This window comes from Neolamprologus multifasciatus, chromosome 7 (genome assembly GCF_963576455.1).
Source record: "Neolamprologus multifasciatus chromosome 7, fNeoMul1.2, whole genome shotgun sequence".
In the NCBI taxonomy this organism is placed as follows: domain Eukaryota; kingdom Metazoa; phylum Chordata; class Actinopteri; order Cichliformes; family Cichlidae; genus Neolamprologus; species Neolamprologus multifasciatus.
In genome coordinates this window covers 14070551-14082853 of record NC_140445.1, presented here as the reverse complement: position 1 = coordinate 14082853, position 12303 = coordinate 14070551, and the positions used below count along the sequence as shown (strand labels likewise).

The 12303-nt window shown below is 40.0% G+C and overlaps 1 protein-coding gene across 1 annotated transcript; it reads left to right on the top strand.

The window, feature by feature from the left end:
• Positions 1-1069: 1069 nt before the first annotated feature.
• On the top strand, positions 1070-11872 carry wdr41 (WD repeat domain 41). Its single transcript, XM_085166544.1, has 13 exons — positions 1070-1449; positions 3447-3562; positions 4424-4472; positions 4581-4709; positions 4808-4870; positions 5805-5916; positions 6018-6080; positions 6167-6271; positions 7123-7307; positions 7406-7527; positions 9302-9387; positions 9580-9713; positions 9795-11872. The coding sequence occupies exons 1-13, from the start codon at positions 1402-1404 to the stop codon at positions 9933-9935; spliced, it is 1353 nt and encodes a 450-aa protein (XP_085022670.1). The 5' UTR covers positions 1070-1401; the 3' UTR covers positions 9936-11872.
• The last annotated feature ends 431 nt before the right edge of the window (positions 11873-12303 follow it).

Here is a 12303-nt window from a genome sequence, read left to right as displayed (position 1 = left end):
TTGAGACTTCTCCTGATCTTGTGTTATTGTTACACACTGCCATCTAGTTGTACGAAGAGGAATGACGCTCATTTAAAGATCTGACCTGATTCCAAAATGTGTTTTAGCAATCTTGAATGTTTGAGCTTCATTGTGCAGACTGATGAATGTAAATAATTTGATAGTACTAGGCTGTTTTCATGTATATCTGCAGAACATTTCTTAAAGTGTAGCATAAAAAGCTTCATTTTTGAGTAATAACTGTTTAAAATATTAAAAAATACATCCAGCTTTCCCAGATTAGGCTGTTTCCCTCATTTTCTCAACAGCAAGTAATTTTTGCTGTGGATTTGCAGGCATCTGACTTCTCTATGTACCAAAAAGGCAACCTTGGTTTTATTGGTTATATTTAACTAAATCTGCCTATATCTCTACTGAGCTTAAAAGTGCACTGAGACCCATAGGTTTGGTGTGACCAACATAAAAAAGTGATTTCACTTTTGACCGAAATTCAACATGTGTTACCTTTGTAACAGGATTCATATCATCGGGCATTGAGGTTGTTCCACTGACTGACCTTGCTCAAGACCAGATTTCTGTCAGTCCCTGTTCGAGACGGAAATCCATAAATGAGAATCTTAAAGTAAAAAACAAAACAAAAACAACAACAAAACAACCCCCCCGGATTAAGTTGTTTTTGGTTTCTACAGGTACACTGCTATTTCTATCAAGATCTATGCTTTCAACGTGTGTAGCTTATTATTTTATCATTAATTGCATTTATATCGTTATTTATTTATATCGCCGAATTGTTAATTCAGTATTTTTATTATTATTAATACATTTTAAGGTTTAATGTAACATTATGCTGAAAAGTAAAGCAACTTCGGAGTGCAGATTTATTAGTTTTAAATAGGCATGGGTAGATTATTTTAAGCAAAACACACAAACGAATACAAACACTGCCTGAGTGAAATGCTGGGTTCAGTTTTTCAAGTGTCGCAAAAGTCCATGAAATCATTAAAATGCGCAGCGGTCTAAATATATTTACTTCCCAATCATTCATCATCATTCGACTTCAGTGAATCGTGTCCATGCAAAGCTTCCGTAGTGCGAGTCACATGAACGGTTTGTTGTGGTCGTGACTGAAAACCTTTTGAAACATGTAGCTGAAAACTGGAGTATTAACGTGACTCTCTCAGTTCTGGCGAAATTAAGTTATCTGTCCAACAAACCGAAGCGTTGCCCGCCGAAGCTTCCTCACAGTGAAAACGGCGAGAGGCTGTTTCTGTGTGACGCTGGGGACTTTTCAGATAGAGAAGCTTGTAACGTTAGCTAGCTGCCTTGTGCTTTGAGTTTTGGGTTCGTGTTCAGAGAAGCGTTTGTAAAAACTGGCTTTACTGTGTTTGACCGGCTGACGTCATGCTCCGGTGGATTCTTGGTGGACGGGAAGCTCAGAGCTCAGCGGAGGTAAGCTGAGCCTGGGATCTCGTGTTTACAGCATGTGATGATTTTATGAGTCTACCTGTGTAACTTATGGAAATGTGCTGTAATTTGTCCCATAAACGCTCCTCTCCCCCAAAGCCTCATGTATTCCAAAGCAGATTGTACCTCCATGTTCAGCAAGCCTGTCTCAGTATGTGATATAAATATCCACTAAATACAGGCGTAAACACTCACCGGTCACTTTGCTAGTTACACATTGCTAGTACTGGGTTGGACACCCTTTTACCTTTGTAGTTGTCACACACAGTTGCTGCCATCTTCAATTCCTTCACATCCCAATCCCATGGTAGACTGGGATTTGGTGACTGGAGACCATATGAGCACAGGAGCTCATTGTCATGAAAAGAGACCATCTTAATGCGATCTGAGCTTTGTAACATGTTGTGTTCTGATGGAAGCAATCATCGGAAGATGTGTACACTGGGGCCATGAAAAGATGGACATGGTCAGCAACAATACTCTGATAGGATTTGATGTTTAAATGTTGATCACTTGATACTGAGGGACCCAAAGTGTGCCAAAAAACTATCTCTGTGAAGGTTCACAGTCATCCAGGTCATCCAGGCTCTTTTGACTATCCCCAGACCATTATATCACTACCAGACAGAAATATTCCCTGCTTTCAAGTTTTGTTTTGTTTTTTAACTCCCAAATTCTGACTTTACGATCCAAATTTTTAAGCAGAAATGGAGACTTATCAGACTGGGCAACATTTCATATCTGCTTCAAGGTTTGGTCTGTTGTGTCTTCAGAGGTGCTCTTCTACACGCCTTGGCTGTAATAAATGGTTGTTTGATTTGTTTTTATCCCCCTTTTAGCTCAAAGCAGTCTGGCTGTTCTCCTTTGATCTCTGACTTTTTCACTGCTGTTCACTAGAAATTTTCTCATTGGACATTTCTCTGTAAACCCTAAAGATGGCTGTGCAGGAAAATCCCAGTAGATCAGCAGTTTCTGAAATAGTCAGACCAGCATGTCCGGCACTCCACGTTCACTCACTTAAATCACTTTTCTTCACCCTTCGCATGCTCAGTTCGAACTTCAGCAGGTTGTTTTTACCAAGTCTACCTGCTAATGAATGCACTGAACTGCTGCCATGTCAATGATTTATTCTGTATTTACCTTAACAATCTGTTAAAAAGCAGTTAATAATAATAATATTAAAGTGATAAAGTGTTTTTTTGTTATTTTCATTTTGCTAAAATACAAATAATTTCCTTGTTACTAAACTCAATGCTCAAAATATTTTATGCTGGCTTTATTCTCAAAGTAAGGCCAATATCAGAGATGTATTTTAACATGGTGGTGTCAGACCATGCTTATACTTTGTGGACAGGACATAGACTGAAATGTATGATGGTTACTGAGTAGCCCACTTACATTACTATGAAGTAGAGCATGAATTACCTATATAATATGTATATCGCTAGCTATTCCAAAACAGTTTAGCCTATAAAACATAGGCCTTATCAGCTGTGTCAAAAAGGTATTTCAGGATAACAATGCAAAGTGCTTCCATAAGAAACCTGTAACAGGCACTAAGTATTAAGCACGTTCATGAGTAGTAACAATAGCAGGGAAGTAATGAAACCCTCCACCCATCTTATTGTACATATGACAAAAAACTCCAACATATTGCCAGTTGGGATTTAAGTATGAGAAGCAGAACAACTCACTCTACAGAAAAAGTAACAATTGAACAGCTGGTATATTTGTCATGTTTTTGATATAAAATCAGAATGGCTATTCTTTTTTTGTAAGATGGGTAAAGTAACAAAAACAAAAGTGAATAAAATATAAATGCCAATTTGTATCCCTTAAAAATATATTTGCTTAGAAGTACAAGTTTGCTTTCCACTTCTTTCTTCCCGTACTCTTGTCTCTCCTGTCTACTCTCAGCCTCAGGGCTGGGTGTACAGCACCGCGGCCTGTTTGTCTCACTGCTTTCCCTCTTGTGTCTGCAGAAAAGCCCTGTGCTGTGCATTGGAGAGGAACAGCCCAAAAACTGCTTCACTGAGCTGCAGGTGCTGAAAGGACATTTTGACATTGTTCGATTTCTGGTGCAGATTGATGACTTCAGGTAAGCCGACCGCAAACGGCCCCCTCTCCCCTTCCCCCTCTCGCCTCTCCTGCCCTCTCTTATCTCTCTTTCCCTCTATAACCTCTCTCCTCTCTACCCTTGGCTGGCCTCCATCCCACTATGATTGACAGGAGATCCTCACCTACAACAAACTTACAGAGCATGACAGGAGCCCAATCATCACCACTATGTGATGGTGTGTGCATGGTACAGTATAACCAAAGCCTTTTAATACTGTCCGTACACACACACACACACATAAAGGTTTGCACCTGCTCTCCTCGTTTGCGCTGTATTGTGGAAGCATGCTACACACTGGGATGGTAGAGTGGACCTGCATAAGTGTAAGATTGGGATTTATACCCGACCTAAGTGTGTGTGTATGTCAGGGTGGAGGGGGGGTTGCTTTACGCCTGGTCTCCTCCAGTAATCACGTCCTCCTTTGGGTCTCGTCCTCTCTGCTCACAGGTCCACAGTTGGGGGCAAAGGCCAGAAAATTCTCTCCAGATTGCTTTTGAAGTCTGAAAATGTATCCTCAACACTTCCTCTCTTCTCATTTTGTCTCTGTTTTATCTGCTCATCCTGTCTGTTGGTTTTGGGAACAGGCAGCTTGGATGGTTCAGGGTCAGAAAGCAAGTAACGCGATAAGCCCCAGGACAGATGTATTTTTTTTTAACATTTCTCGGTGGAGATGAAGCTGCAGGAAATGATTCCTTGTATGAATAGGTTGTATCTGCAATTGACTAGTCGACCTGCTAAAGCAGAGTCCTGCCAATCCTACAATTCTCAGCTGAGGGGCCAGTGTGACACAGGAGTCTAAATTCAAGAAATAACTCTTACCTTTCTTCTCATGTTACCCAGATGTGCCTCAGCAGGGGATGATGGCCTTGTTTTGGTGTGGAATGTTGAGGTAATATGCTGCCAGTTTTTTTTCTTTCTTTCTGCGTCTTGCGAAATTGCACACAGCACAGTGGGACTAATTGCTAATTGCTTTTATTTTTGCTTGTCCGATTGCTAGACTGGGGAGAGGCTGCAGGAGCTGAGGGGCCATTCTCAGCAGATAACAGCCATAACCACCATCACCTGCAAAAATGAAGTCACAGTGAACACCTCGCTTATCACTGCCTCTTCAGACCGAAGCCTCAGTGTATCCTGAAACAATGCACACAAATGTACAGCAAGTGTTTCATGAGTAATTCATGACTTTGTGATTCAGGCTTGATTCTCCTTAATCCTGCTTGTCAGCTGTGGGACCCTGATACAGGCAACAGGGTCCAGACCATTTCAGATCTTCATTCTTCTGTAAAGGTAGCAAAAAACACCTTTGAAATCCCTAAAAACACACACACACACACACACACACACACACACACACACACACACACACACACACACACACACACACACACACATCTTGCATCTGTATTATCAGCTATTTATTTTTGGAAGTGAAAATGGAAAACTGTGTATACACAGTTTTTTTTTTTCCTACACTATTAATGCAATACTTCAGCTAAAGCCCTTAAATTAAAGCTGAGAGACTGCATCTCAGTTACATCGTCACTGTCACTTAAAATCCCCTGTGGTGGTGAACAGATGGTTTCTATTTTTCTATGTTATGTCCCATAAAAACATATGGTCATCTGCTGTATATATGGCAGAGGAATACATAATTTGCTCTCTGTGCAGATATTTCAGACTCACCCATTCTTAATGCAGCTGTTCACAAAAACTGCAGGATTTTGCTGGATGAGTTTGGACATATTATTTTTGGAACCAAGCTTGAGTTTTCAGATTTTTTTTAGATCAGAATAAAGTGATCTGACCAATCAGACCACGCATTTGGCAACCAGTGTGCACATAGCTTAAAACGCGCACCAATCCTGGATATACAAATAGTAAAATAATACCAAACTGCCCCACTGACATCTTCAAATATGTTGTACAAATGTAGTCATGATACAGCTTCAATTGCTGGATCAAACCGTGCAATTGTCTCTGTCGCTGCCTTCTTGTGAGAATATGATGAATCCAGAATCTCAGTTTCTTCCTTTTCTTCATTAGAAACTTCAGGACCTGCTCATCATCTCTTGATGTTGGCTTTTTTTTTTTTTTGTCTTTCTTAAGGACGAATTTTCCACCAAAGGATTTTGGTGTATATATAAATTAAAAATCTAAAACAATTTAAAAAAAAATCTAAAATGATATTTCGCATCCTGATCCAGCTATGTGTCTGTCTCAGTGTTTGCTGGTGCTCGAGCGACTGTGTGTGTGGCTCTCTGGTGGGGAAGAACTATGCGTGTGGAATAGAGACTTTCAGCTGCAGTGTCAGCGACCCAACCACAGTGATACTGGTGAGAAAAAAATGTCCGTCGCTCAACCACATTTTTACTGTTACACCAACCGTGCTGACCCCTGACGCTGATCAATGTTTTTGTGTTTTGACGTGTCGAAGGAATCACTGCTTTGATTGAACTGCCGAAGAACTACATAGCAGCTGCCATGGATAAAAAAATAAGTAAGAGCACAAAATATGGTGCGGATGAACAGATCAGTAGATTAAAAGTGCGTTATTTGAAACAAAATATTCCTTTGTCTTTGCAGTGATCTACAGCTTGACAGTTTCTGCTGATTCCTCTGTGTCAGCGGCTGAGATCCGCTGCCTGTCCGACCACCAGGATCAGATCCGAGCTCTTATCAACGTCAATGGTCAGTCTGAAACTCGGTGTCTGTTTGATTTTTAAGCTGCAAAGAGACTGCATTTTGAACCCACAGACCGTGTAAAAGGTGGATGTAGCTACTGAAGATCTGTTTCAAAGGCTTGAGATTAGCGTTTTCACCCTTTGTTATCTTGATTTAAAAACTAAAAAAACTAAAACGGGTCTGACAAAGATGTAAATGGTAAATGGACTGGTTCTTATATAGCGCTTTTCTACTCATCTGAGCACTCAAAGCGCTTTACACAACTTGTGCATTCACCCATTCACACCCATTCGCACAAGCACATCTCTCTAAGTGCTTTTATAGCTAACATTCACACACATTCATACTCCGATGGATGCATCGGAGAGCAATTTGGGGTTAGTATCTTGCCCAAGGATATTTGGCATGCAGACTAGGCGAAGCCAGGAATCGAACCACCAACCTTCCGATCAGTAGATGACCTGCTCTACCACCTGAGTTACAGTCACCCCATAATGCAGATGTGCATGTCTCACTGTTAAACTGCTTTCTCACTGGCTGTCGACTTTCCAATCACCAGCTGTTAGCCAATTAGTGGCCACAGATAATCCTCCTTGGTGAAACATAATCCAAGATTTACAAAATAGGCTTCACTTTTTATCCGAGATGGCCCAAAATGAGGAGCTGAGACCGTGAACTCCTTTTTACAGAGTATTTAAATCAGTAAGCTCTTTTCCTGTAGACTCTTTAGGACTGTTTGCAGCCACAGCTGCCATCACCTGGTCGCCAGGTTTGATACATTTAGAAGCTATGTCAACACTTTATTCCCACTGTGTTTGTAGCCCTGGACTCATGCCTTTCCCTCTTGTGTTCTTCAGACGGGCTCTTCGCCAGCGGGTCCCATATGGGCGAGTTGATCTTATGGAATGCGACTGAGTGGAACCTCCTGGCCTACGAACACATTCTCTGGGAAGAGTCCCAAGCCTACAATCAGACTGAAATACGAATGGGGGCTCCTAAACCCAGCGAGATGTCCATTCAGCACCTGACCACCAATGGAAATGTGAGGACAGGAAAGGGCAGGATGGGCTTGTATACTGGGAATACTCTGTTGTTTTATTGTCATTTAAAATGAGAACTTTCTGTTTGTGTGTTTTGTAGCTCATCCTTGCAGCTGTGGGCAGCGGTCTCTACGTCTACAGTGTTCAGACCAGAAGCGTGGTGGCCTACAGGAAGGTTGCGCACGACTCTAATGTGTTACACACCATGCTGCTGTCTGACAGGTAGGATCTTACACCTTTTCTAAGACTTCTTTTTTTTTACCCTCTAGAACACACACGGGCAAAATACTTTCTGAAAGGAAAACTAAACAACCCAACTGAAAATCAATAGCTGTAGCTTGGGCAGTTTGCACATGCACTCCACGGTGATCTATGCTTACTTGAATACATTAATAAAAAAGACACCATCAGAGCTCACTCTCTGGTTAGTATTAACTTTTAAGGGAATACTTTTGTATTTTGTATGTATTCATTTGGTTTTTCTTTGTTCTTTTGAAAAGTACTTGAGCGGTTTGTAGTGTAGTAAAAATCAGATAAGGGTAGCATGATGGAGTTTCTTTCAACTTGAAAGAAAGGCAGATATGAAATGAGGTCAAATGTAAAAAATTAAAAATCTTTATGTGGTACTTCCTACATGCTGACCATAGACACTACAGTTGTAAGAATCATAGTGTCTAAGTTATACCTGCTGTTGGTTGTGGTTGGGGTGACCCTCCAACTCACAGCTCATCTTCATAACCGAACAACTGCAGATCAAGATGGTTGAGTTGGAGTTTGTCCAACTGAAGGATGAGAGTCTGGTGATTGCTATGACGGCAACGTGATTAGATTACTTGTGGGGAAACGTTAGACACAAAGGATCAGTGATAGCTTAGTACAATTTACTCAACTTTCAAGAGGGAGTGAGACTGGCTCTATAGTAACATGTTCATGTTAGAGTATCATGTTCATGAGCAGTGACTGTTAGCCAAACTAATTCAGAGAAGCAGGTCAGCACTGTAATGTTATTAAAGTCTGAGTTAGCCGCAAAATTAAAAACAGTCTCAGTCAGGTTCATAGGTCAGGACATATTTTACTTAATTCTTAAGACCATATATAGTACCAGTCAAAAGTTACTTTTATCTTACCAAAGTTTGCTGATTTTACTTCTTGTTTTTTGTCCATGGTTTTATACAGGGCACCAACAAATTCTATAAGTCTTATTGTATTAAGGATCTAAATGTGCAAAATAAGTAGTAACTACAACTTTGAAATAAATGCGGTGGAGTAAATCTCTGACAGCTGCAGGTATGAAAGACTGGGCTTGTAGACAGTTTAAAAAGATATCTTTCAAATATAAAGATTATGGAAAACTAAACAAGCGGTCATACAGTCAGCTGATGTTTTATCTTGTTCTTAACATATTGTCTTGCTGTGTGAAACAAACTTGTGGTGGAGCTGAAATAATTGCTTTTCCTCTGAAGTTGTTGAACAGGTGTTTTGATAAAGGACACTTTAATGGAGTTCCAGGTGCTCAAATCAACTCCAGGCTGAAATATTTTCTCTCTTTCACCGAGTCAACCCTCATGTAGTTCAGCTGTAGCGCCAATACTGCCTTCCTGCTGTTTTCATCCATAACACTAAGGGAAGCCTCATTATTCCTGGTTTATGTTATGTTGAACCCTCATAGACTGAATCTTAAGGCTTTCTTGGCTTCTGTGCCTTCTCTACTGTGAATCAAGCTTCTGTTTATTACCTAAACATTAGTAGATTTATGCCTACAAGACAAGACGGCCACATGATAAATATGTAGGGAGTCATATCTTTCACTGATAAAAGATTTTTTTTTGGACAGCCATGAACCAGTGCATTTTTAATCAAATTTAATAATTAATAGTTTTGTTTCCAATATAATTATCTAGCAGTAAATCAGCCTGCGATTTACTTATTTATTCAAATAGCTGTTGCTATGCAGACAATCTGTGTGTGTATGTGTGTGACACTGCCTCTGTTTTAGTGAGCTGATGTCCTGCTCTGAAGATGGCAGTGTGAGGATGTGGGAGATCCAAGACTTGCCTTTGCCGGCTGAACCAGCTTCTTCAGGTGAGACACACACACACACACACACACACACACACACACACACACACACACACACACACACACACACACACACACACACACACACACACACACACACACACACAGTTTTTGGGTTTGATTTGTATAATCAATATAAAAATGTAAGTTAGGCCTTGGGTATCCTGTAACAGTAATTTTCTGTCCACACAACAGGGTTCTTTGGGATGTGGAGTTTTGGCCGTTCAAACAAACAATCTGGGCCTCCTTCAAAGAAGGTTATAGACATTCCCAACATTAGGATGCTGGAGTTGACTGGAGATCTGATTGGACACTCAGGAGCAGTCCAGGTACATAAGGCTTAAACTAAAGTTCTTTCTTATAATTATGTAATGTCAAGGCTGCAGTAATGTCTTTTGGACTTATTTCAGATGTTTGTAAGTTTCAAGGAGAAAGGTTTGGTCACATGCTCGGCGGACCACCTGCTCATTCTGTGGAAGAACGGAGAAAGACAGTCTCGTCTCCACAGCCTGGCCCTTTTCCAGAAATTGGAGGAGAGGGGAGGACTTTGACATTTATGTCACTCACTTTAAAAAAAAAAGTTGGGAGGTTGATGCTTAATGGTGTTCACAAATGATTTAAATGTTAGTGTAATGGTTGGTGTTTAGATTTATTCACTTTGCCTTTGGACTGAAGATGTGTATTACCTTAAATTCTATAAACTGTCTGTAAATACCTCATCTTCCAAATGTAACAGTACTTTTGTTTCCACACTGGAGTGTTTGAGCACTGTGATGCTGACATAAGTCATTTTGTACCAAACACAGTCTGTTGTGGTTTTACATTAGTACAGCCCAATTCAATTCCTGTCCAGGCTTTACTGTAGATCTACATTTGTGCCTCTTCATGTTGTGTAGGTCTGCTTCCATGTGCCAAGAAGCACTGTTGTGATCATCTAGTAGTGCAATGAGAGGAAGGTTCAGCAGCTTATACATGTAATCATTTGCACTATTGTTGCTGTTTTTGTGTGTTTGTTTGGGTTTTTAATATAGTTTGACAATATGCTTCTTTGTGTTTTTTGAGAGTTATGAGAATGACAGTTCTTTAGCAGTGGCATCATTCGATAATGCTTGTATTTTTCAAAAATATTTTCCACAATATACATTATCACTTTTTAATTATTGCCATGATTATGCAGTGTGTCTGGAAAGTATTTGCAGAACAGGTTCCACACGTTTTTCCTGTTACAGCCTTATTCCAGAATGAATTGAATTAATTTTTACTTCAAAATTCCACACATAATACCCCATAATGAGTGAAAAGAGTTGAAATTCTTGTTAATCTATGGAAACTAAAAAATGAAAATATAAGATTTATATAAGTATTCATGGCCTTTACCTCAGAAACTGGTATCAATGAACAGATTGGGAAAAAAGAAACATATCTGCAGCATTAAAGGTCACAGTGAGCTCAGTGGCCTCCATCAACCATGAATGGAAGACATTTGGAATCACCAGAACTCTTCAGGGAGTTCACCAATGACCCAATGGTCACTGACAGAAATCCAGCGTTGCTCTATGGAGAGAGGAAAACTTTCCAGAAGGACAAGTATTTCTGCTGCACTCTACCCAGGCCTGTATGATAGATATGATAGAGTGACCAGATGATTGCTTAGTAAAAGGCACATGATAGTTCAGCTGGAGTTTGCCAAAAGGTACCTGAAGTGCTCTCAGATGAGAGTCCTTCCTTTTTTATCAGATGAGAAACAAAATTCTCTGGTCTGATGAAACACAGATTGCATTCTTTGGCCTGAATGCCAAGCATCATGTCTGGAGCATCAGGTCTTTTAGTTGCCCAACCAGAGTCCAGACCGGAACCCAAACATCTCTGGAGGGATCTGAAAATATCTGTGTGCCAACGCTCCCAACCAACATGATGGAGCTGCAGAGGTGCTGCAAAGAAGAAAAAAGAAAGACAGAAACGTTCCCCAAAAAGGTGTGCCAAGCCTGTAGGGTCACACTCAGAAATACTTGTGGGTGTAATTCTGTCAAAGGTGCTTCAACAAGTACCTATCTGCATGTTATAACTTTTTAATAAGTTTGCTAGACTTTTAAGCATTTTTTTTTCATTTCTCATTAAGGGGTGTTGTGTGTTAAATTATGTATGAAAATTAATTTTATCCATGTTGGAATGGCTGTTTCATGTGGAACAGATTAAGATGCTATTATTACTTTCCAGATGGACTGTAATATATATAAAATACAGAATTGGCACATTATTGCACTGATGGAGTGATGGACATCAGTTTTATTGATGAGAGGAAAATTTGCAATTGATGAAGGATTTTCTTAAAATATAACAAGCTGTTATACAATCTGCTTCTGGCTCAGTAGATTCAAAGCAAAGTGTTCTGTCACTGGCTGTAGTCAAATGTAACTGAGCTCATCATATTCTGCTTGTTACTGCTCATGGAAAAGACTGTCTGACATTTAAATCTGAAATATTTAAATTGTCTGTGTGAATAGAAATCTTTATCATATACTAGCAAAAATATCTTCTCATAGTCAACGATAGCAGCTATGAAACATTCAGAGGTGGAACTGCTTTTCAAGTCACCTTGAAAAACAGCAGGAGCACATAACATCCACAATAAAAATGTATGAAAGCAAAATATGTAGAAAGCTAAAGCAAAAATAATATTGGCTTTAAAAATCTCGTAGTCGTACAAAACATAGGAAAAAGTCTTGGGAGCATCATCACCGACTCAGAACTGTAGCATAATAGTGTGTACCACCTCTAGAACACCACTAGATGGAAGTCAAAACATAGAAATCCCCCCCACTGGAAAAAAGAGGCCAAATGTCTTCAGTGTGAATTTTGGTTGCAGGATTCAAGCCGAAGTAAAACTGCTTAATCGAAAACCACGAACGAGAGAGAGAT